Below are 26,061 nucleotides of genomic sequence, written 5' to 3'. Positions count from 1 at the left end.
GGCTCTGAGCATGAATCACTCCTGTTCCCACTGAAAACGGTGATTAAAACTCTTCTTGACTTTTTTATGTGGGTGGCATAGGGCCCAGTCGAAGTTGTAGCGCCCAGCCCCTGTCAAGTGCTTTGGAACAACTGGAAGAGGGAAGCACTATCACCACTGAAACTTTCACACAGTAGAAGAGCTGTTCAAGATGGGACAAGAGACGCAACACAAGGGCTCCTTAAGCTCATAAAAGCTACACTGTCCTAGGCACGAATCATGGTGCAACAAGCCATGGAGAAATACTCCTTTAATCATTGGAGTCAGTTGTGATTAAGAATGAGGAAATGTCATCTTTATTCTAGCTCTTAAGCACCTGCAGGTATCTATTATTTACTTGAAAGTCACCATGTTGATCTAGTACCTCATCGTGCAAGGCGCTGAACAATTCCTGGTGGTGCTCAGCACCCACAACTCCCATTTAATGCATCATGTAACTGTGATGATATAATGTACAGGGAGAGGACAGACTTATTAAAATCAATAGAAGCTGAGAGAGTGCAGCAGTCTGCATGACAGCACTCTATGCAATTAAGTAAAACAAAACAGCAGTCGTAGCACTTTAAAGACCAACAAAATGATTTGTTAGGTGATGAGCTTTCCTGGGACATACCTGGGTCTGTCCCACCAAAGCTGATCACCTAATAAATCATTTTGTCGGTCTTTAAAGTGCTACAACTGCTGTTTTATTTTGTTAGAACACAGACTAACAGAGCTACCTCTTTGTTACTAATTAACAAATAAGTGCCTGAGGGAGCTTAAGGTCAAGACTGAATCAAACACAAAGACAAAGACAATTTGCAAGGTGCTTTCTGAAGGGGAGAGCTGAGGGAGAGGGAGTGCAATGCTTTCATCTCTGATACAGTCAAACAATTAAGCTGTACCATGAAAATGCTGTGAAGCCGGTGTCATGGACTCAGGTCCTATGTCCTCTCACCTCCATAAGGTCCCTGTGTGGGGGAACCTCCTTCAGTGTGACAACTCCTCTTGGGGATCACATTGTCTCTGGGGTTAAGCCCTGCATCCTTGGGACTCTGAGAACTCTCTGGGCTTTCAGCATGAGTGTCTCTCACCATGGTGCTCTAGACATCGGGGGGCCTTTATACCCAGAAGGAACAATACAACTCAGATCACTGCAGTGATTCTCAACCAGAGTAAAGGGTTGTTTGACGGTCTGAACCAGGCACAGAAGATTCTCAAGGCCCTTGAGCCTGGTAAGTCTCAGAATTCAGTTGGCTCTGACTCAGTCCTAACAGGCTTAGGCTGCTCTCTGTCCTCAGGCAGAAGCTCCCTCCTTCCAGTCACCATCCTCTTCCACCTTCCCCCCAATACTGCTACTCAGTCCTTGTCTTCTTTCCTGGATAAACGGATCACTTTGACTCTTTCCCTTCCATGCTTTGTGCTGCACAGGTAACAACTGCTACACCTGCCTTCTAGATCATCGGGCCCTCTCTCCTCAGCTCCTTTGTCCTCCACCTGGCCAGAGCTGGGTTGGCTTCTAAAATGGGGTAGCCTGTAGGTCAATCGTTGCTAAGTTCCCCATGCAACAACAAACACCCTCTCCCATCACCTCACATAAATCATCAACACGTCTCCCACAATCTTCATGCACACCATTAAGAAAATAAAAAACATCTCCCACTTTGTCACCCCAGCACAACATACACAGTTAATAAATAAAGCCTTTTAAAAAATTCTTGCATATTTCCAAGAAGTAGAAGATTTATACATCCCAACTGATTTTGCAGATTCCAGAGAGCCCAGCTCCAGCAAAAAAGTATATATTTTTATTCACTACTGATTTTGAGAGCCCCAAGGACCAGAAACAGCTCAGAGCTTGGGGCCAGTGAACAGGAGTCCAGCAGCAGTGGGGCCAGGAGCAGAGCTGTAGCCTAGCTGGAGGGCCAGCAAAAGGATCTGCAGCTGTGTGGGGAGGCCAGCTGGGAGGCTGGCAAAACAGGCTGGACTTGACAATCCTTGGTCTGGCAAACCTCCCTCATTCAGGACTGATCGGGTCCTGAGGGTGCCAGACCAGGGAGGTCCAGCCTATACTAGTAGTAGTTGTTAGGGGTTTTTAAAATAATCGAAATAGGTGAGTCAATATGGAAGGTACCCAGACATTTCGTACTTGTTTGTCATGCTACTTCTCAACAATCTTCCAGAAAATTGGATCTAATACCTCTAAGGCAAATTCAGCACTGATACAAATGGAAGGATCCTTTGTTGTTGCCTCTGCTTACACCAGAACTGCATTTCATCTTCTCTGCGTGAGAGTTTTGGTTTAGTTGCTACTCTCAGACCTCTAGGCTTTTCCAGGTCCTTTCAGTGCCTATGACTGCAATGAAAAGACTAGTATTGTCTCCATTTGATATTCCAGGAAGATAGTTAACAAATAACTCCTCTGCATTTTATTTCTGCATTTCAGGCTGCAGCAGCTGGTCTTGGCTACGTTGGGGGATATGTTATTAACACCTACAAGAATTATGACAGCTTTGTGCAGGACAAGTACACCATGCTCCCAGCAGTGATTATCATTTGCGTTGCTGTAGTGATGTTTGTCATTGGGCTGCTTGGCTGCTGTGCCACGCTCCGGGAGTCACGTGTTGGTCTGGGACTTGTAAGTATTGCGCATTCACTATTGATCCAGTTCATAAGCTATTCCTAAAGCTGGCTAAATAAGGTGCTGGGCAGAGTCAGCCTCCATTGCTGTGTATTGGTTCTACTGCAGGTGACGCAGCACTTCATTAAACAACATTAGATAAGTACTACAGTGATGGGACTGTATAAAATCTCTACAGCCGCCTTTGAGGCTCAAAGAAAACATGGAATATGATAAATTGGGGGAGCCCACATCTGCGGCACGGAATATAATTCTCTTCTATTCCACAGATATTCGATTTCAGTCCATTTGCTATGCTTCGGCAAAGAAACTTTTCAGAACCTAATTTTGGCCAAGCTGACACTTAAAACTTATGTTGGTTTATGATATTAGTCAGGAAAGTAATTTTTAATGATACTTTGGCTACGTCTACACTAATCCAAAACTTCGAAATGGCCATGCAAATGGCTATTTCAGAAATTACTAATGAAGTGCTGAAATACATATTCAGCGCTTCATTAGCATGCTGGCAGCCGTGGCACTTCGAAATTGCTTGCCCAGATGGGGTTCCTTTTCAAAAGGACCCCTTCAACTTTGAAGTCTAGTTATTCCTATCTGCTCATAGGAATAAAGGAATTTCGAAGTTGGAGGGGTCCTTTCGAAAAGGAGCCCCATCTGGACGAGCTGTGGCAATTTCAAAGAGCTGTGGCTGCTGGCATGCTAATGAGGTGCCGAATATGTATTTCAGCACCTCATTACTAAGCTTCAAAACAGCCGGTTATGTGGCTATTTTGAAGATTTGGGCTAGTGTAGACATGGCCTTATACGCCAACAAAAATGTTGGCATAGACATTGTTAAACCATTAAGATTATGCTTGCCAGTATCACTTACTTTGACTGGAGACATGCCATGAGCTGGGAAATGCACTCTGGGTAGCCTGGGTAGTAGTGATTTAATGGTATAACTGCAGCAGCAAACTTTTTCAAGTGTAGACTACGGCCAGGTCTACACTAATGAGAGACTGAATTAAAGTACAGACCTCCAGCTAAGTTAATTACGTAGTGGGAGTTGGTGTACCTTAATTTGCTCTTCCCTGTGGTCTCCACTGCCAATGTCTTGGGTGGTCAGAGACTAGAATATTCCCACTGGGGTGGAGCATGCTTTTCAGAATGAGTTTGTCTATCCGCTGGTCAAACTGCTCTCAACTCCAGGAAGAGTCAAGGGCACCGTTGTCATCTCTAAGGACCCTTTAATGCTGCACACAATTCAGCATTTCAACAAATCTACAGGAGTGAACAGAGGTAGTTCTTCTCAGTTTTCCCTCTGCATGGCTCTTATGAGGCATTTTCCACAGGGGCAGGACTCCAGACCATCTCTGTTCTAAACCTGCCTCTCCCCACTGCACTGGGCTCCTTCCTTTTATTCCTCCCTGAGCTTGACACAGCCTTCAAGGAGGCAGGTCTAGTAGATGTCTGGCATTAGTTAACTCCTTACTGACCACTGTGGAGCTGATGCATCCTGTCTCGGTAAACCACGTTCCTAGTTTTTGTGATGTATTTATTCTTTGAAATAAACCTATGATCAATGAAGCCCCAATTATTAACACTTCCAGGTTTCATATTCTGCTCCTGTTTCATGGAAGTTTCTGGTGCTCCTTCTGTGTGGAGACAACACTGAATAATGACAACAAATTTTATATGCCTCACTTATCACTGTGAATCAATGTGATAAAGTCTTATTTTGAGACACATACTCAGGCCTTGCTCCTTATCTCTACCTCTCTCTTCTGATTTCAGTTCCTGGTCATCATCCTGATTATCTTTATTGCAGAAGTGGCTGCTTTTGTTATGGGATTTGTTTACCGAGAAAAGGTAAGATTAAAAATGAATACATCTATTCGAATGCTGAAGAAAAAGAGCTGCCTGTGGCAGTAAGGGTCCAGATATGCCAAAGTAAGAAATGGGGCACTAGACACGCCCCCCCCCCTAAAGAAAAAAGCAGTTGAATCAACTGATTGTACACATTGTACTGTTAAAGTGGATTGAGTAAGTACCTATAAAAGCAGATGACAGACTGGTCATGTGTGTGCGGGAGAGAAAAGGTCTGTAGTGTGCTGGATGTATGTTTTTAACATGCATTTTGGAGGGTCAGGGTGAAAGCAGCTGCTGGGATTTACTGATGCACTGTGCCTGGTGCCCTTAGCAAGGGGCAGGCCTTTGGGTGGAAGGGAACACCCTCTCCCCCATGTCCTTTGTAGCAGGTGGCCAGGATCCAGCAGCAGTGGAAGCAGAGAGCATGGGGCCCCAGCATTAGGGTGACCAATTGTCCCATATTGGGTGGGACGGTCCTCTATTTGGGATGTCAAGAAGGTGTCCTGACTCCCTCTCTAAAAGGGATGAATTGTCCCATATTTAGGCCCTTGGGGGTGAGGGGCAAGAGCAGGAGCACCTGCGGCTGCCGCTTCTCTGGGGCGGGGAGCACCTGTGGCTGCTGCTTCCCTGGGGCTGGGGAGGGGAGGCACCAGCTCCCCAGGACTTGGTACAGCTGGGAGAAGCCACCCCTCCCCTTCCCCCAATCTCACTGTCCCATATTTGGGACAGGAGAACATGGTCACCCCACCCAGCAGCAATTTGAAGGACCTGGGCTCCTGGCTGCTGTGCAGTGGCTGGAAGCCTTGTGTCCTTGTAAATTTCCAGCAGGGCTGTCTGTATGGGGGTGACTGATCCAGAATAACCTCCTCTGTCCATCTCAGGCCCCATCCTACCTCTTTGCACTCCTGCTCTGCCCCTGCCCCATCCACGCTACACACCTTCCCTTAAGCCCTCACCCCTGAGTGACACAGCCCAGGAACTAGTGGTGAGTCTGATGTTGGCAGCAGGGGTTGGGCTCTCCCCAGCACTCGCTGGCAGTGGCAAGATGCAGAATGACTTGGCCCTAGACTACTCTGCTCCCAGGCGTGTTGCTCCCCTTCCTGCTGCTGGTGAGTACTGGGGACCCTCCCTTCCTGGGGACCCTCCCGCGAGTGCCTTAGCTGGAAGCCAGGGGAGCAGAGCTGTCTGGAGCTAGGTAGCTGCACTTCCCACTGCTGGCGAGTGAGGGGGCAAACCCAACCTCTCATGCTAGTGCCTGTCAAAAGGGTCAGCAAATCACTGCCATGACAGTGCTGCTGGACTCTAGCAGCAGGGCTGCCAATAGAGGAGAGCAAAAAGTCAGCCTTGTGCAGGCCAGTCCCATGGCTGGTTCTTACCAGAGTGACACGCTGGCCAACTTTCACCTCTGGGAGACATACGTTAAGCCTGGCCCAGACAAAGGAATGGGGATTAGTCTGCCTGGCATCTCAGGAAGCCCTACTAGCTCTTGAGGCAGAGAGTGGATTTTAAGTAATGTAGTGGGAGCAAAAAGAGATTTGATCTATTTGTCACTTGTGGGTCACAATACAGCTCCCTGTGGTTCTGTGGAAGTTGGATCCCCTGTGCCCAGAGGGCTAGAAATGCTAGTAACTTGATGTAATTAAGAAAACTACTAGGCAAAGAGTGTAATTTACTAAATTTAAGGGGAAACTTAAGGAAATTTTACAGATTAGAAATTGTAGTGTTGGTTTGTAACCATATTTGTCTCAAGTCATAATAAGCAAGACAAAAATCACTGTTTGTGAAGGATGCCTACTACTACTCCTAAACTTATTCTTAATTGTATTGTAAACCATCTCTGGGCTGATGCAGTGAATTAAGTGTGAGTCCTCAACAGGCTGGTGCACACCCTGCCTCTTTGGAGGCAGCAGACAATTTCTGAGAGTGACAGGGAAAAGAAACCACAGAGAAATGTCTCTGGGAGAACTCAGGAACTGGGATTCACTCATTACCTGCACAGTAAAGTTTAGACTGGAAGAGTCCTGAGGAATTTGCTGGTGAGGTAAACAGACTGATGTGGCAGAGAGCTGGCAGTTTACATTCCAGTATATCTTACTCCTGCTGAGACAGAGGTAACACAGCTTACAACCCTGAGTGCCCAGAGCAGACTGTCACAATATTCTTCTGTGAATTCTTGTTTTCCCTTCACTCATCTTCTCACATCTTATCCTTTATTCACAATTCTTCAGGACAAAAAAGTGAAGTGTGAATGCAGAATAGAGTTGTACCCACCTGTGTGCTGTGTAGAATGAAGCCCTGAATAATGGATGACTTTTTCTGGATCAAAATGGAGACAGCTTTTACTTAGCAACCTTCTAATCAGCTTGCTGTCATGACTGTCATACAAGGGTTCTTAATGCCAGTAGGAGAATTAATTATGTCCAAGAATGCTATCAGGATTAAGTGGCATCAGTGTTTTACGAGAAGTAACAACTTAACTTTTCAGTGCGCTCTATTTCATTGGATCTAGGAATCTTCCAAAGCTTCCATTTTATAAGCTTCTGGATGGCTGTCCTGACAAAGATTGTGCCCTGTGGTTTCTCATTATAGGTAAAAACAGATGTGCAAGGCACAATGCGAACAGTAATCCAGAAATATGATGGGAAGAGTCCAGAGTCTGGAGTTGTGGATTACATGCAAGAACAGGTAGGAAAACTTCTGATCTGTTGAGTATTTTAAAATATCCAGTAGACATTAAATTATGCATGCAGCCTTTAGGGGGAAATCAGTCTGCTGCTTTCTGACAGCTGTTCTTCAAAATGCTCAGCACTGTCAGTTCTCCCCTCACTTCAGTGGAAATTGACAGTCCTCAGCTACTTGGGGGGTTTGGATCATAGTGTCTTCATCCAAAGTCCATTTAAGTGAATGGACTTAAAGACTCTTAGGCTGAGGCCACCCTACCCTTCCCTTTAATGAGGGATTTTGGAAGAGGCTAATGAGGCACTGACACAAATATGCGGCACCTCATTAGCATAATGGCAGAAGCATGCAATTCAAAAGTGCCACTTTCAGAACGCACACTGCCTGTGTAGCCGGGGGCCTTTTGAAAAGACCCCCGAGTTTGAAAGCCCCTTCTTCCTAAAACCGAATAGGTAGAATGGGCTTTTAAAATCAGGGGATCCTTTCAAAAGGTCCCTGGCTACAGGGGCAGCGTGCATTCCAAAAGCGGCACTTGCAAATTTGTGTGTGGCTGCCATTATGCTAATGCAGCACTGCATCTTCATGTCAGCGCCTCATTAGCGTCTTCCAAAATCCCCTCATTAACATGCCCCTTCTGAGAGAGAGGGGTAGTGTGCCCACAGCTTTATTGACTTAAATGAGCTTGAGATCATAATCTAAATGAATGTGCTCAGATGGTCATCCATAGGAATTTCTTCTCACACTCAGTATCGCCGTAGTGTTTGAACTTTTCTAAGAATAAATATTAGGCATTTTTATTGTACTGTAGAAAATTGGTCTGTTTTATCTACTGGTAACTTCTTGTTGCACTGACAATTTAATATAAATCCATTGGGATTGTAGCCACGTAAATAATATTTCTAATGAAAGAAAAGGATGAATTTATGACCTTGTTTTTGTTCCATCTATAGTTCATGTGCTGATGAAGCAACTTCCTTTTTCCTCCCATTTATTTTTAGACTATGTACAGTAACAGCAGAAGAAAAGTGCTGCATGGGCCAAATCCTGTGCAGGGCTGAGAGCTGTGGCCTCTGATTTCTAAGTGACTTTTGCCTTTTCAAACACAGAAGAAACACAACCAACTACTGTACAAGTTGAACCTCTCTAGTTTAGCACCCTCAGGACCTGGCCAGTGCCAAACAAAAGATGTGACAAACCATGGGAGGTCGATATTGGCTAGCAGCATTTCCAACACTTCCATTTACTGGGCTCTTAGACATAAAGGATAAATTTAAAGCTAAATAACAGCGCAAAACACTGAGAGCCAGGATGGGTGGCTGCAAACAAGTTTTACGGGGCCCTGGGAAACTTGGGCACACCCATGATAAGTGGTTGTCTGGCTACCTAAAATCATGCTGGATTATGGATGTTGCCAGATGAGTGTGCTGGACTAGAGAAGCTCAACTTGTGGTTTAATTCACTTCCCTTTAAAACAAAGTGATTGGTGTGTTGATAAATTAAAGTACTTTTTTTAAATTACTCAGCATCTTGCAGACACCTACCTGTATGACGTGCTAGAGAATGTTAGGACTTAACTCTGCCTGCATTAACTTTAATTACTTCTTGTTTCATAGCTTCGGTGTTGTGGAGTAACCAACTACACGGATTGGATAACCACCCAGTGGTTTAATACCACTGGCAATAACAGTGTTCCACGGAGCTGCTGCAAACAAGATATTAAGAACTGCACTGGCCATCTGAATGAGCCACAGGATCTCAATACGCAGGTGAGGATAAATTACCCTGAAACTGGAAACTGCTATCCTGGGCTGTGTTGCTCTCAGATTCCTTGGAGCCAGCCAGAGGTTGAAGCTGACAGAGCAGTTTCAGAAAGCAGTCCTAGTATGGATTTTCAGACACTGAGAATCCCATCAGACTACATCCTGTAGTTTTCACTCTAAATGTTGTTTTTCCTATGCTGAGTGGCTCTTTGCTCCAATCCATTCTGCTTCCCTCCCTTCGTCTTCCCATGTAGCTGATCCCCCTCCTTCGCCTTGGTTCCCCTCTACAAAGATAGGCTTCACTGCCTTGCATTGATCTAGTTGGGTTTGTCTCTCCACTTAAATTTTGTTTCCCATTGATGTAAGCGCCCTGTATCAATGACTCACCAACAATGCCTCCCTGAGTGGTGTTCAACCATGCACAGCATACTGCAGTCAAAGCACTGCGAGTGTGGATGCCACATTACCTGTGTTGACCCTAAGTCTCCAACAACAGTCCTGCAATGCCTAGCACAGACATTCTAGGCAAAGTTGCAAACTACACTGCCCTGGGTCACAGAGACTAGGAGGCCTGCTCCCCTTTAAAGCCCTGCAAATTTTCAAGGGCCTTAAATTTGTGCAGCTTGGTAAGCACACCAACTGCTCCCCACCGTTGTGTAAAGTTTCACTGTGCTCCAGGCTGGCTACAAACTCCAACTTGGAGGAGATCGGAGACATTGTGTGTCCTGGGTCTGTGGAGAGAAGAGGTTGTGCAGGCACAGCTACAGGGCACCAATAGAAATGTGCGCCTCTATATCAGCAGATTGGACAGGGGCTGCAGGAGAAGAGTTACCACAGGGACAAACAGTGGCTTTGTGTGAAAGTGAAGGAACTGTATTAGGTATATCAGAAGACCAGGCAGATGTACAGTCAATTTGGGACTGAGCCACAGATTGTTGCTTCTGCAAAGACCCACGTGCTGTACTTGCTGGGAACAACCCACACTCTGCAGACCACTGTGGATACCTGCAAGGAGCCCAACCACAGACCCCTGCCAGGAATTCTGAGGCTAAGGAGGATGGGAGACATGGATGAAGGTGCCAGCTACTTCATGAGCTAGGATCTCTTCAAGGCTTCTACTCAGTCTTGGCCATCAAGCATGGGCAACTCCAGTACAGGAATGGATTCTTGGGTAAGTGTGTAATTGTATTTTCCATTACAATGATGTACTGATGGTGCCCCAACTTAACAGGACACAGCTATTGACCTTAAATATATTTGTACTAGAAGAGGTAGTGGAACAACTGGCTTACTTGGGGTACAAATCTAGATTAGTGAGTTAACTTCTCATGGGGTGCCTCTACCCCAGACTCCTCACAAACAGCATCTAGTATGTAAATCACTCCCAGATTCATCTGTGTGCACTTGCAATCTGTCAGTCCATGTGTGGGCTCTTATCTACCTGACTTTTATACTGCAGGTCGACCCCAGCACACTCCCAGTCACACCTTTCCTCAGGAATGTACATGTTGTACTGCCCAGGCTTTCCTGGACAATACTGCTACTTAACCCTTGTACTCCCAAGTGGAGCATAGGTCATATGCAAGTCTCCTCTACTTTCCTCTGTCTTGGGACAAAACTTCTAGCTGACTCGAGGAGTGCCCCAGTTGTTGTCCTTCAATCTCAGATCTCCACATTGTCCAAAGTCTTCCTCTTTTGCGGGTTCCATCTGAGAGCTTGACGGACTATGCTGGATGATGGTTTTCCAAGAGTGTGGCCTAGCCATCCCTGCTTTCGTCTCTTGATTTGAATGTCAAGTGGTTCTTGTCCTGCTCTGTTCCAGAGGTCCTCATTTGTGACAATATATGCTTTATATAAAGTGTGTCATTTTTCCTAATAGAAATTGTATGCATAAATCCTGTTATCTGAAATGGAGTTTCCCAGACACTTCAATTCAAACACACTGGATTAGATAAAACAATAAAACCAGTTTACTGACTACAAAGAGAGGAATTTTAACTGAATACGAGTAATGTGGTATAAAAGCTAGAAATGGTTACAAGAGAAATAAAGATAAAATGCCACTAAGGCTTACCTTAACACAAATGGGGAGCCCTGACAAAGTGGGCTCCAGCCCACAAAAGCCTATGACCAAATAATTTGTTAGTCTTTTTAAGGTGCCACGGGTACCTCCATTGTTTTTGCTGAAATAGACTAGCATGGCTACCCCTCTTTAAGTTAAACTATGTTTAATTTAAAGCAAAGTGTTTTTGGTTCTCTCTCCATATGCTCTCAGCAATCTTACTGACTGCACTTCTATGACAAGATTGCTTCTTCTGGGTAGTTGCTGCTTCCTCTGTTCCTTCTGCTGCAGTGAATCGATGGACAGGGAGGGAGGAAAAAGGGCATGTTAGTCCCTCATTTTCAAAGGTTCAGCCCCTCTCTTCCAGCTAGGATTTGGGAGACAAGTAGTCTACAGGACATCAAGAAGTCCTGTGGCACCTTATAGACTAACAAATATTTTGGAGCATAAGCTTTCGTGGGCAACGACCCACTTCATCAGATGCATGAATTGGGGTGGGGGGCGCTCAGAGGACTATTTAAAGGGGGGGGTCCCAGTAAAAGGGAGGGCTAGAGCTGACAAGACCTATTCAGTCAGGGTGGAAATGGCCCATTATCAGCAATACACATTAGGAGAAAACAAGTCAGATCAATCGGGGGGATGTGGCCCATTGTTAGATTCTAACGTGGAGGTATGAACATCCAGAGCAGAGAAGCTGCTTTTGTAAGGGTCAGCCACTCCCAGGCTCTGTTTTTAATCCTTGGTTGATGGAGTCAAATTTGCAAATGAATTGCAGCTGACTTCTCTCTCCATTTGACTTTTGAAATTTTTTTTTGTTGTAGGACTGCTACTTTTAAATCTGTTACTGAGTGTCCAGGGAGATTGAAGTGTGCTCCTACACCTTTCTGTAGTTACTGTTCCTGATGTCTGATTTATGTCCATTTAGTCTTTTACGTAGTGACTGTCCAGTTTGGCCAATGTAAATTGCAGTGGGGCATTGCTGGCACATGATGACATATTATTTTAGTAGGTGTGCAGGTAAAGGAGCCCCTGGTGGAACGGTTGATGTTAGGTCCTGTGATGATATCGCTGGTGTAGATACGTGAGCAGAGTTGAAAGCCAAGTTTGTTGCAAGGTTTGGTTTCAGGTTTAGAGTTACTGTGTTTGTGGTCTGTAGTTGCTGGTGAGAATTTAAGGTTGGCAGTCTGTAGGCAAGACAGGCCTGCTTCCCAAGGTCTGTGAGAATGAAGGATTGTTGTTGAGGATGGGTTGCAGATAACTCATGATGTGTTGAAGAGGCTTTAGCTGGGGGCTGTATGTGATGGCCAGTGGTGTTCTCTTGTTTTCCTTGTGAGGCCTGTCTTGTAGCAGGTGGCTTCCGGGTACCCGTCTGGCTCTGTCAATCTGTTTCCTCACTTCCTTAGGTGGGTATTGTAATTTTGAGGAAAGCTTGGTAAAGGTCTTGTAGATGTTTGTCTCTGTCTGATGGATCGGAGCAAAAACGGTTGTACCTTAGGGCCTGGCTGTATACAGTGGATCGTGTAGTGTGCCCTGGATGGAAGCTGGAGGCGTGTAGATAAGCATTACGGTCCATGGGTTTTTGGTATAGGGTGGTATTTATGTGACCATCACTAGCTGCACAGTAGCATCCAGGAAGTGGATCTCTTGTGTGGACTGGTCCAGGCTAAGGTTGGTGGTGGGGTGGGAACTATTGAAATCACCGTGGAACTCTTCAAGAGCCTCCTTCCCATAGGTCCAGATAATGATGTCATGTAGCACCAGTAGAAGAGGGGTGCTGGGGGAGACAACTGAGATAGCATTGTTTCAGGTCAGCCATAAAAATGTTGGCATACTGTGGGGCCATGGGGGTGCCCATAGCAGTGCCACTGATTTGAATGTATAAATTGTCCTCAAATCTGACATAGTTGTGGGTGAGGACAAAGTCACAAAGCTGTGCCACCATTTGTGCCTCAGTCTCATCAAGGATACTAACAGCAGCTGTGTCCTTGACCTCCTAAAGGGGGAGAGATCAGTTAAAAGGGACTACTTCCTGTGAAAAATGGTGCCAGTATTCAGTGTCACTGCCCTATATTCCTTTGTGTGCAACCAAGTAATTCCTTCCTTTTTCTTACCCTGCTTGACCTTTCTCACCATGGCTGGAGTTGTGAAAGGTACCAAGCACAAGCACTCCAAAGCAGAAGTGTCAATAATTAAGCATTGTTTATTACTTGAAGGAAGCAAGGGAAGGAAATCTTGAATCTTAATTTTTTTGTTTTCCATTATGACTACACTGACAATGGTTCCTCTGTTTTGTCTGTAGCTGCTCCCATCGCAGCCTGTAAGGGTTCCCCTTCCATACAGGTGGAATGCCTGAGCAAGATAAGGAGGACAAAGAAGACAAATCGGGGTATCACTGAGTGTCACCCAGCAAGCCAGCACTCCATCAGATTGTGAGCAGGGGGCCTGGAGAATGAACGTTTACAGGCTGTATAGAGAAGTAAAGAGCCAACAAAAGACTTCCCAGGAGCACCATCAAGAAAAGGACTGGGAAATGCACCAGGACACAATGGGCCTTCTCCAGCAGCAAACACAGATACTATAGGGAGTCATCTCCCTTTGCAGCCCATGGAAGACTCCATTATAGATCTCCCTACAGCTCCTCTGCACCTCAGCTTTTCATGTGGCGTCAAGGGCTGCATGCCCCTCCTACACTGCCCCAAGGGACACTAAGGACAACCATAGTGTTTATGTACCTGGGGACAGCCATGATTCCTGCATGAGTTGCTCAAATAGTCATAAATGTTTCTTCTTGTTTAAAGTTCTGTCCCAATAACTTATTAAGTTTTTAATGTCTGTGTTTAAATTGCACACTTTTTTTCTTGGCCATGGGTTTGTCGTCTCCCCCACCCCCACCCCCCAAAAAAAATCTATTGTTTGGGAAGTAAAGTAATTAATTCACATTATATCACAGAACCATCAAAATGTAGGGCTGGAAGGGACTGTGAGAAGTCAAGTCCAAACTAATGGTCTATGGCAGGACCTCAACTATAACTAGACTTTCCAGACAGGTGCTCATGCAGCTTGTTTTTAAATGCTGCAGGATGCCTTATGGTACTGAAAACGTGCACCTAGTGTTACTGTACGTGTGGACACAGATCATAGAACCAGTGCCAAACACAATGCAATACCATAAATGCACAGCAAAGAACTGCAAAATTAATAGTTGATAGTGTTATATTCCTAGACATGCATCAAACACCACACAATTCATGACTGGGCCCCTAACAGTAGTGCCAGGTAGAGCACAGTACACTACAATAACTTACTGTGACTTGCCTTTAAAGTGCTCTATATCTTTCTGTCTCTCTCAAGCGTACAGCTCCACGTTAAGCTGTTCTAATAGCCCTTGTTTCTGGCTGTTCAACCTCAGGAGCCAGCTGCACCACCTCCATCCTAACAGCAACTTTCCCTTCATTTGCCTCACAAATATGCAGGACACATCAGGCAGCTACAACCATTGGGATATTTTTTCCACTGAGATTCAGCCTTGCAAATGAACAGTGCCAACATCCTTTTAATCTACCAAATGCACATTCTGCACCTGCTGAGCCAGTAGCTGAATCTTTCCTTGGTGCTGTCAGGGGGCTGGTGTATATCTCTTTGAAACAGAGAAGTAAGGGGTAGGCTGGGATCCACAGGATCATGAACAGCATTTCAGTATTGCCAGTGGTAATCTGCCAGACAGGAAAAGTTCCTGAACAGTTCTGGGATCTTCCCTGACCAGCCAGCAGTGATGTTAATGAAGCACCCCTGGTGATTCACCAACATCCGTATAAGGATAGAAAATTAGCCCTTTGTGGCAAGGTGGATTTGTGCTGAAGTAGGGATGTGCATTCTGTCTATTGCTCCACCACAGTTTTGAGAACCCCATTGCCACAAATCTATCCACTATGTCCTGAGCATTGTCAAGCATCACAGTCCTGTGTAGTAGGAGATGATGATGAATGATCCTGCACACAGGCGTTACGATGGCTCTCATAGTGGATTTTTCAAGCAGTTTCCCTCCCGGCCCACTGACTGGTAGTATCTAGTGTTGCATATTTCCACAGTGTGATCTCCACCCTGCTTCTCCAATATCAGTGCAGCTCTTGTTCTAGTGTCCTTGTGCCAGAGGGCTGGAGTGAGCTTGGTGCACAGATGCAGAACTGTGGTGTTGTGCATCCTAAAATTCTGCAGCTACAGTTCATCATCCCTAGCGTGCATTATAATGTGATCCCGCCAGTCATTGCTCCTTTCTCAGGGTCTGCAGCTAGTCAGTGAATGCCATAAAAAGCCAGGAAACTGATCTCGATAGAACTGCTGGTTTTTTTTTTTTTTTTTTTTTTTTTTTGGTTCGTCTTAGGGCTCTGCAAATACCAGAGGATCTTGCATTCTAGGTTTGCCACGCTTATGACAATGGTCTAGAATGGTGCAGGCTCCACGCTTCTGTCAGATATGGCAGAGAGTGAGGAAGACCAGGAAGGTTCATAGGAGTTTTTTAAAAAGGCCTAAAAACAATGGGATATGTATAGTTACATGCTGGGCAACTGACCCCTCGGCAGCTAATTTCTGCCCCACAGTTCTGGGTAGTGGGGGGGGGGGGTTGCACACTGGGATACCAGTCCATAGTGCATTGCACGGTGCATCTGTACAAACACTCCTGGTGAGCATGAGTAGCACCAATACACAGAACCAAGCATGCGCACACACACAAGCAGTATATTGACTGCAGTGGCTGCATGCTGATTTGTGTTAGCAAAAGCTTGTAGTGTAGAGTTGGCCTTATCATAACCCTACTGAGTAGTAATAACTTGATAATCTCTGCCTCATCAGTAGCAGATAGGAGAGAACTAAGGAAAATGCAGTAGCTTTGGAAGTGTGCAGGGGACTTGACAGATGACCCTCCTGCCTCATTAGTGATTTAATCCTTCAAATCAGGAACACTGTGCTATCTACCCTAGCTTTTAAATCAAGTTTTGGAATAAATGATGACATTCACTCAATATTGATGTGGTTTAATTCAGAAAAAAACTGCACCTATTTTTCCAACTTTCATTTTACCTTATGGACACCGCCATGTCTATGTGGCTCTGTATGTGGCAACTTCCTTTATACAGTAACTGAACTGATCCACATAAGACCTACAGAAATTACAGATGGCAAAGTTATGACATTGTCTGTCTGTCTGTCTTCTGGGCAGTGCAATAGCAGTACTTTGTTTCATGGCCATCAAGGCTGCTGCAGATGGCCATACAGGCACAGCAGGAGTGCACAAGTTCCTGCGTCCATGAGAGAATGTGGAAAACCAACCTTGTACCGTATTTGATTATTCTCATTTTAGTAATGTGATCAGATGGCTGCTAAATCTTCCTTTTCTCCATCTCTGTAGGGCTGTGCTGAGAAAGTGGAACATGGGCTACAAAATGTATTGACCTATGCCATGCTTGTGATCCTAGGATTTGCCATCATAAAGGTATTTAGTTAGTTATAACAATATATATTTCTCTCTCTCTCTCTCTCCACATCCCATAGAAAAGTGCCATTTTCCTCTCAATACTATACTGGGGCTCTCACAGTCCCTTAAGTAACTTTGCAGCAGTTTGTTTCCTTTTTCTATGGCTTTGCATGACATCCCTTTCCAGGGGTGCAAAAGATTGGTGGAGGGGACCTAACAACAATTTTCCCAGGGATTTCTGCTTGGAAATGGCTTTTGGTCAGCCAGGAGGCTGAAACAGAGAACGCTTGTTCCTTGGTTTCAAGCCCCAGCAACACACAAACCAAATTCCCTGCGTTCCAACTGCATGGTCACTGAACAGTGGGGCTTCAACCAGCTGAGGGAAAAGAGGGAGCATGCTAAAGAGCTTCTGTATACCTACTTCTAACTGTGCCTCATTGTTTGTTTTTAGTTTTGTACCTGTCTTCTCTTTTCGGCCTGCATGAGGGGATGAGAAGATTCTGCCCCAAAAGTAGCTCCGTTCTAGAAAAACTAGAATGGGACTAAGCAGAAGGCTGAACTATATTAATCACTTGCTAAGAGATGCAATTTTCAACACTTTCCATAACTTATGACCAAATGTCTCCATGGAGACAAATTTAAAAAAAAAAAACAAAAAAAACTAGCTTTTTATTATTCAAACTGCAGTTTGAATATTTTTTTACATTTCTCTAAGTGAGAACTGGGGTGGGTGTTAAACCCTGGCATTAAAATTTCCATATTTATAGAGATTTGGTCCCAGAATGTAGTTTGATCATTTCTCCTTTATTATCCCTTCTTTTAAATGATATACATGCTATCAGAGAGTTGGATATTAAATAGTAACAAGTTACTTTGATATAAGTCCTACACTTGTATTAACATGAGACCAAGAGTCAGTTTTATGCAAATATAAATGTTGGAGGGGGGGGCATGATTTGGTGATTAAGTTAAAAATTTCGTTTTCCTAGCCCACTGTTAGGGCAAGGTTGGCATCTAGAGTATATTTCCTAGAATATTTTTTCCTAGTCTGTTTTAAATTACTTCAGCAAAGGGCCTTCCACCACTTTCTTCTGATTGTTCAATTGTTTGATACATTGGACCATCTCATCACTTTCTTTATCATCAACTGTGGTCAGTTCTTCCATCAGTCACCACTTCTGTTCTCTTCAGATTGTCACAGCATATTATGGTTTTATCTTTTATTGGATACCTGCATATGCTTCAATATATTACATATCAACATTCTAAACCCAGTACAGCTGAGGAATTAATATTTTTGAAGTAAATTTATGGGGAAAAACATTGGAAGAAATCCAATATACAAATGACTTTATAGACACCTTTAAATAATCTATGCATTTATTTTCTCAGTATGTTTAGAGTGCTGTCAATATACAATGCACTTTACAAATATGCAGAAGGCAACATTTTGGCCACAGAGGTTAAATTTTTTTAAAGTCAAGCACAGATAAAGTATACAGTAAATTCAAATTCCAAAAGGAATAGTAAAGATTTTTTTTTTTTCCTTTTCAGTTCTTTGGAATGCTAAGTGTCTGTGTGCTCACATGCAAGAGGGAAGACAGTGGCTACCAACCTCTGTACTCAGGAGTATTTGCTTGAGAAGATGGAAAGATCATTTCTCATCTGCTTCTTGGTGATAAAATGGATCTGTATAGATACCCCAAATGGACATTGTTACCCTTTTGTTAAATACTGTATTTTATGTACATGAGCAGAGAACACTGTTCAGCTTTGGAAATGTTTTAACTGTATCATGAAATGACAACTTCAATGTGTAGTGTCCCTTGGTAACTTAACCTTTTTTTCAACTGTTTCACATATGCATGTGACATTCCCTAAAATGGCAGCAGATGGTGTGATAGGATTCCAAAAAGAAACCCTACTTCTTGCAAGTTTTATGTTTTACAGGCCTATTTGCATTCTTAAACTTATAAATTGTTTATAATCATTAAACTGATAACACCACCATCACGCATTCTAGATTCATTTCAGTATTTCCAAAGAAATCACTCCCTTGATAAAAAGGTTTGAATATTCCTGTTCATAAGCACAGTAAAACCCCTACGTATGTGATGTTGACTTGCGCATTACTTGGATTAATACACATCAAAATCTTGAGCGGCAGGGAGATGAGAAGCAGGCAGCTCCCCTCATTTAAAGTGTGATGCGTTAAAGGTGGCAGCAACATTTATGATCTCAAGTGAACAGAGGATTTCTTACCGTTACACAATACATTTCATTTGTGACTAAACAATTTCAAAAATCTATTACATAAACAATGCTGTAAAGTATTATTTTTTGAGTCATTAGGTTGTCAGCAGGGTCAACAGCCACTGTGGGCCCAGAGATAAGGGGGAGAGGATCCTGGTTCCCCAACCCAGAAGTTGCAGGGCTTAGAGCAGTCAGCCCTAGGGCCTGCCCCCATACTCCCTCATATCTGCATGCAGAGCAGCGCAGCCACATTTCAAAGGGGCCCAGAGCTCCAGCCACCACAGCTGCTACTTTGGCTACTGTCCCCTTTTCCATTCCCTGTTGGTGGGCCTGGTTGCTGTTTTGCTTTCTGAAGATCTGTGAATATGATCACCTTTTGGTTCATACAGCAACAAAAATTGCTCTTAGCAGACTCAAATGCCAGCCTTGAAATTATTCTATTCCTTCTGCATCGTTTATATTTTTAAGCGAGGGTGAGAAATTAATCTGGATACAAAATGTTAAAGAGCAGAAATCCTCTTGAGAGAGGCAAATATTTGCCATAGGAACAAGATGGAACACATTTCTTTTAATGCTGTGTCAAAAATGAGCATGGCTGAATGTCAGCTTTTAGTCCTCTCTTTTTCTCATGAGATTGAAAGATGACCTGATGACTTAAGAACTGGTATGAAGTATATTCTTGTGTAAATTTGTTAGGAATGTTTTTAGTCATTTTATCTAAACATTGAATACAGCAGGCTTTGTCATCTGTTAATACCAAAACAAAAACCGTTCAGGAACATATTTTAATCAATTAAGATATGCTGCTAATTACATTTAATTCCTTCTAAAAATATTTGAGAAACAAGTCAGGCCATTCCTAAGGAGAGAAAACATTCTTTCCAAAAGGACTTGGGGTAGGGCAATGAAAAAGGCAATCCTGTCCTACAATCTGCTCAGAGAAAGAAGCCTACTAGTGCCTTGCAAATCAATGCATGTGACAGCCTGGGTGTGTGTGAATCTGACAGTCTAGTGGGATGCATATGACAGGCTCTGGTGGGGGTTAGTATTAGTATACAGGTAAGAGTGGAAAGCTACATGTATGGGGAGTCGCCATCTGGCTGGGGCTACAGGTGTACTTGGCTGGGGGGATGGGGACAGGTGTGTCTAGCTGCAATAGATGTAATGAGTGGGTATGAAATTGATGGAGTATGTGTTCAAACCCTGCTCTAAAGACACAATAATTCCTTTCATTGGTTCATTTATAGGTACTTTAGCCATGAGCACTAACACATTTAGGCACTGAAAACAGTGGGAGCTAGGTGCCCATATAATTTTTGACAATCTGGTCATGAATACTTGGCAAACACAAGAAAATAAAATACACTGAAGTGAGGGAGTGTATTATTTCACTTTTACATAGACTGATCTCAGGTACAAAGGAATTAAATTTAAGTATCCACTTATTTTAGGTACCATTTAAGACATGTAGTAGCTGATTTTCTTCAGGAGTACTTAGTATTCTATAGCACTTAATAGGCCCAAAGCATAGCTTCCAGTGATTCATCTGAGGAAGTGGAGTTTCACACACAAAAGCTCATGACCTAATAAATGTGTTAGTCTCTAAGGTGCCACAGGACTGCTTTGTCAACTGCTACTGTGACTGCTCAGCACTCCCACAAATGAGGCTTCAGAGTCTCAAGTTGGGTGATGACCAGAAAATGAAGGGCTCAGTGACTATTCCTGATTTAAGCTCATTGACTGGCATCACCTCAGAATGCTGCAGGTCACAGCAAACATAAAACTGCATGATGCCTACTGCTTTGAGGTGTCTGAAACGCCAGCAAACACCACTCTGAGGTACCCTGCCTTGATGCATGCTCAGACAAAGACCCGGACAAACCTGCCACCTTTGCAAAGAACTCTTCCAGCCAGCTTCCTGCTCCTGAAGCGCTGTATGGCCAACGGGACCAGCAGCACAGCTTTGGGAAGAGAGTGAGTAATAGACCCCGCTCATCTCCAAACACACCAGCCCTGAGAAGGAGAGTTGCCAGATGTGCTCCACCAGAACACCTGACACAAGGCGGGAGGGGAGGGCGCACAAGGAACTGTGCCGTAGGGTTGCCAGAGGTGCGCCAGCAAAATACTGGATGTTTAAGTGTGCGGTATTCTTTGATTTGTTTTTAACCGGACAGACAGCCCAAAAACCGGACCCCTGGGAACCCCTCTACGCCTAAGCCCAGCCCCGGGGCCCTCCTCATGCCCTGGGGTCCCTACCAGCCCCTGTTCCGCCCGCAAGCCCAGCTCCATGAACACCTTCTGTAGCCCCCTCCGCTGAGGCGCCCCCCTAACGTTACCTCCCCACAACCCATCTGCAGGGATCGCTCCTGATCCGTCCTACCGCCCCGCTCGGCTCCAGGGCCCCGCCCACTCACCCCCAAACCACAGCTCCGGGACCCTCCTTGCTCCGCTCCCTCCCCGCCCCAGCTCCGGGGACCCCGCTCTCCCCTACAGGCCTCTTCTAGTCCTCACTCCCAGCTGGGGCCGAACTGCTCACCCGTAGCTAAGTGCCCCGCCCCTAGCGGTCACAGGCAGGCGGTTCGCGCGAAGGAAGAGCAGGTCCACTGCGGCGAGAAGTGCGCATGCTCACACGTCTGGCGCATGCCCGTGAAATCTGAACGAGGTGGGCGGATCTGTGACTTCTCGCGTTAGCTGCCGCTGTCAGGGCCGAACGCGGGTGGTTTGAACGGGTGCAGCGCGCGCGCGCCCCTTTCGCCCGCCCCTCAGCGATTTCCGGCTCAGACGGGACCCAGCCTCCCGTGGTGAGTCTGAGGGGCGCAGTGCGGGGAGGGGCCCTTGGGGAAGGAGGGGTAGAAGCAGACAGGGAGCGAAAGGGGCTGGTCCCCACATGTATAAAACCAGCCAATCACTCTTGCTCGTTGATGATAATCTTTACATTGCACGCAGGACCTATGCAACAAGAAGTCCTGCGGCACCTTATCGACTAGCAGGTATTTTGTCAGATGCATGAGTGTGGTGGGAGGAGGTGGTTTCCAGAGGAGGATTTAAAGAGAGGGGTCCCAGTAAAGGGGAGGGCCGGAGCTGACAAGGTTATTCACTCAGGGTGGAAATGGCCCATTATCAGCAGTTGGTGTGGAGCAGTGAACATCAAGAGAGGAGAAAACAAGCCAGTTCAGTCGGGGGGATGTGGCTCATTGTCAGCAGAGAAACTGCTTTTGTAATGGGTCGACCTCTCCCAGTCTCTGTTCAATCCTTGGGTGATGGAGTCAAATTTGCAAATGAGTTGCAGCTCAGAAATTTCTCTTTCCATTTTATTTTTGAAATGTTTGTTGTTGTAGGACTGCTACTTTTAAATCTGTTACTGAGTGTTCTCTGTGCTGACGCTCTGTGCTGGGCAGGGAAACATGGAGGGAAATAGTGAGGGAGGGATTGATGCCACTTGCTGCTGAGCCCCTGGTGCATGATGTTGATGCACTAAGGAGCTGTTAACAGGGAATCCTTAACCAAAATTTCTTTGTGTACCATTATATTTTAGAGCAGCAGATACACCTCTCATAGGGCTGGAAGGGACCTCAGGAGGTCATCAAGTCCAGTCCCCTGTCCTCTTAGCAGGACAAAGCACCATCTGGTTTTTTTTTTTTAAATCTATTTGTCCCAGATCCCTAAATGGCCCCCTCAGGGACTGAGCTCACAAGCTTGGGTTTGGCAAGCTAATGCACAAAACACTGAGCTATCCCTTCCCCTGGTGTTGTGCTAGTTATTAAAAAAAATGTTTAAAGTAAAATGTACGTGTTTATTTAAATAGTGGTTTCATGATTTATTTAAATAGTGGGGTTCAGGGAAGGAAGTGGGGGTGGATGAGGCACAGCAGAAGGTTGGGGGACTCAGAGCGGGTGGACATATAGGAGGTTGGTTATAAAGGGGCTCAGGACAGGAGGTTAGGTGTGTGTAGGGCTATGGTCAGGGGCTGGGGTGCAGGAGTGAGGGCAGAGGCTGGGAGAGTTGAGGCTGCTGAAGTCAGGGTGCAAGGTTGAGCGTGTTACGGGGGTTAGAGAGCTCAGGATATGGGTCTGGAAGAAAGGGGAGGCTTACTGGGAACTTGTGCAATGGCCTCAGGGAGGAAGGGTGGGGCCACATCTCACAGCTCTGCCTTATCTTGTGGAGACCCATGGCTCCTGGACTCCCCTACCTGTCCACTGTGGGGGAGTGGCAGTTCTGGCTGCACCTCCCAGTCCCCCCTACATGTCTGTGGTGGGGGGATCAGGAGGGGTGGAGTTGGTCCTTGCAATTGGGCCCAGTCCTGCCCCATGGCCAGATCTGAAGGGGAACGTGAGAGCAGTGGGAGCTCAGGTTCAGCTGCAGCTCCTAGCTACTCATTCTGTACTCGTGGGGCCACCCCAGCTGTGGAGCAGCCAGGGGGCCAGCCACATCTCTAGGGGAGAGGGGTGTCTGGGGCAACAGGGGGCATCCTGCCCATAGCCCTAGATCTGGGGGGAGGGGAAGGGGGGCAGGGAGGCCAGGGCCGTGTCTCTTCACCATGGCCAGAGTGGCAGAGGGGGTGGGTGATGGTGATTGTGATGGGCTGGGGCTGTTGAGCCCAGCCCAGGGAGAGCAGCAGGGGTGAGGTAGTGGCTGGCTGGGCTGCTTGCTCCAGCCCCACCTTGAGCTTAATTGGGTGAGGACAGGGCAGGGTTTCCTGGCCCCAGCAATTGTGGGCGCGGAGGTTTCGAGGGAGTAGCAAGGCTCCCCCTATGGAGTGCTGGGGAGGGGGGCACTTTTCTCATCCATAGGCCGGCATGGTCAGGTGTATGTTCTCCATATGGCTACTGCTCTTGCTGTGGCTGCTCCCAGTAGTCACTCTGCAGAACCACTATTCCCTGCACTTGCTTCCAGTGATGAATCTGAAGTATGTTGCCCCTCCTTTTCCATGTTCTGGGAAATCCTGGAATTCAGGCATTTCTCTCTTTCCTGGCACAAACCCTGACCTTGGTTTATATTAGGGCAAGAGGAAGCTGCACACCAAATTTCTTGGTCATTGCTCTTATGATTTAAGAGGAGTTCTTGAACAAACGTTACACCGAGAGGAGGCAGGCAGACAGATAAAATATACAGTAGATTGTACTGTATAACGGCACTCACTATTTTCTCTTGTTCTGAATAATTTATTTTAAAATTTTTCTTGTAATTCAAGTTCTTTATAAAGGTGCACAATACAAAAGTTTAATATACCATAGATATTAAGAAAAACATCTTTCCTTGTATCCTAACTAGAGTTTGAGTCAAATGGACAGATAAACTGAACCAGAGCTCATTACATAAATCAAATGTAATCTGTAGTTCTAAATAATTATACTACTTTCTTACAATAGTACATTGGCAAAGGAGATATGCTAACTTTTGAAAGCATGTAAGTCAGAAGGTCCACTTAAGAGTTACTTGACTGTCTTAAAAGTGGAAGGTGTGGATTAGGTTGAGAAGATAAGATATAGCCATCACTTTCTAATGTAGTCAAGACATTAAGATTGAGCTTTTACAAAAAATGGTTGTTAGCACAGTGTGGTGTCAATGGGCTCAGAAGTGTTAGAGCTAGGAGAAAGTGTGGAAAGTTTACAGAACAGCCAGGTGCATTCTAAATGCTATTGGTATCCTTATCCTAATAACTCTGGGTGTGCAAAATCAACCTTTGATGACTCCCAAATATAATTTTTAGTTAGAGATCCAGCAGGCTTTCAGTGAAGGTTTAGTCTGAGTAGATACCATGTGTTTGGCTCTTTTAATTCACAAGCACCACATTTTATTGTGTGAAATGCTAGCTCTTCTGACATGTGAAATTTAAAAGGCTATTAGAGCAGATTGTATTTGAGGCAGAATAAATCAGCATTCATTAAGAACATATAGTAGGAATGATTTGACTAATCAGTGTCGGGAAGAATGAATATACAGTAAAAGATTTTGTAAGAATGGGAAGCAAGTCCAACAGGAATAAACATCTTGGGTGTAGTTAGAGATTGAACTTCTCTCATCTGGTACCCTCGGTACCTGACTGGTGCTGGATGAATTTGTTGGACGATGGGAGGTCAGTGTTTTCTAGCACATTACCAACACTACTTCTGCTTATTAGGCTCTTAGGAGATATTTGGGGTAAATTACAGCTAAATAATAGCACAGAACACTGAGAGCCAGGACTAGTGGCTGGAAACAAACTTTACGGGACCATAGGAAACTTGGCCACACCCATAAGAAGTGGTTGTCTGGCTAACTAAAATCATGCTGGTTTATGGACTTTGCCAGACCAGAGGGTTATGGATTAGAGAGGTTCATCTTGTAGCAGTACCCTCCAGATACTCACAGAGAGATTTAGTTACATAAGAGTATTTGTTAGTATATCTGTAATAAATCATTTGGTCTCTCACTTAATTATGTTCTGAATATATTTGTAAGGTTTTAATTTTTTAGCATTCTGTGTTCTTTTATTTAATCTATAGCATGTATTTACGAAAAAGTTGCCTAGCCACGACTCTAGGTGCCTTTACCATAAAGTAAAAGTGCAAATACTAACAAATTAAAAGACATCCCAGGATGTCCATTATGCTTTAGGAACCCCCTTCACACAATGAATCCTGGCTCTCAAGCATTTGTGTTTCTTGAACCCCCAAAAGCTTTTTATTACATTTTTTTCTTATACATATTTACAAGTTTAATTCCTCTTTACGTGTTTTGACTGGGAATCTATATTTGGAGTCTAGATTTAGAATTTTCCTGAATAAGCTGGCTCTTATAGGTGTATGACATTTTACCAATTCTGTGGCAATGTATGGAAGACTCCTCAAATGTGTGAACATAACATGAGTTATAAAACAACTCTGATAAGGATCGTGCATATTTGGCCACCCTATGCATTATTACAGGAAGTGAGGAAACTACAGCCGTGCTTGCCTTGATATGGCCTGCAAGGCTTGGGGTTCGTTCCCTTCCCTCCTTCTCCTCTCCAGACCTCTCCTGCCTTGTGCAGCAGGCTGAATTAAGGCAAGCCAGGGTTGGAATCTAGCCCACAGGATTTGCCTGATGGTGGGAGGAAGCTGCTCTGCACCAGGGATGTCAGTGCAGGGAAGTTGTTTCCTGTGCTGCTTGCAGGCTCCACCATGTTGCTCCCGTTGGCCTGGGAATCTCAGCCACCTGCCACTTCTCTCCCATTCCACACTGTGCCAGTTAGGCACCCCATCCCCAGACCACTCCACCCCCAGCCCACTCAGTACTCCCCACCCTAGCCCCCTCCTGAACTCCCAGGCTGTGTCTACACCCACCACTTCTTCTGGAAGCGGCA

The 26,061-nt window shown here is 45.1% G+C and overlaps 2 protein-coding genes across 2 annotated transcripts in view; both read left to right on the top strand.

The window, feature by feature from the left end:
• The window catches only part of LOC142013854 (tetraspanin-36-like), a 48,913-nt gene extending 30,419 nt beyond the window's left edge, over nucleotides 1-18,494 (top strand). Inside the window, exons 2-7 of the mRNA XM_074995786.1 lie at nucleotides 2,465-2,656; nucleotides 4,436-4,510; nucleotides 7,100-7,195; nucleotides 8,803-8,955; nucleotides 16,419-16,502; nucleotides 18,039-18,494. Coding sequence (XP_074851887.1) covers nucleotides 2,465-2,656; nucleotides 4,436-4,510; nucleotides 7,100-7,195; nucleotides 8,803-8,955; nucleotides 16,419-16,502; nucleotides 18,039-18,125 — 687 coding nt within the window. The 3' untranslated portion in view covers nucleotides 18,126-18,494. The remainder of the gene's footprint in view (nucleotides 1-2,464; nucleotides 2,657-4,435; nucleotides 4,511-7,099; nucleotides 7,196-8,802; nucleotides 8,956-16,418; nucleotides 16,503-18,038) is intronic.
• Nucleotides 18,495-21,478: 2,984 nt separating this feature from the next.
• Nucleotides 21,479-26,061, top strand: part of SKA1 (spindle and kinetochore associated complex subunit 1) — a 38,196-nt gene continuing 33,613 nt past the window's right edge. The window contains exon 1 of the mRNA XM_074994351.1: nucleotides 21,479-21,538. The gene's annotated coding sequence lies outside the window, so the exon portion shown is untranslated. The remainder of the gene's footprint in view (nucleotides 21,539-26,061) is intronic.

Source organism: Carettochelys insculpta, chromosome 5 (genome assembly GCF_033958435.1).
Source record: "Carettochelys insculpta isolate YL-2023 chromosome 5, ASM3395843v1, whole genome shotgun sequence".
Classification (NCBI taxonomy): domain Eukaryota; kingdom Metazoa; phylum Chordata; order Testudines; family Carettochelyidae; genus Carettochelys; species Carettochelys insculpta.
Note: the sequence above shows the minus strand (reverse complement) of the source record. Positions and strands in the feature narration are given on the sequence as shown.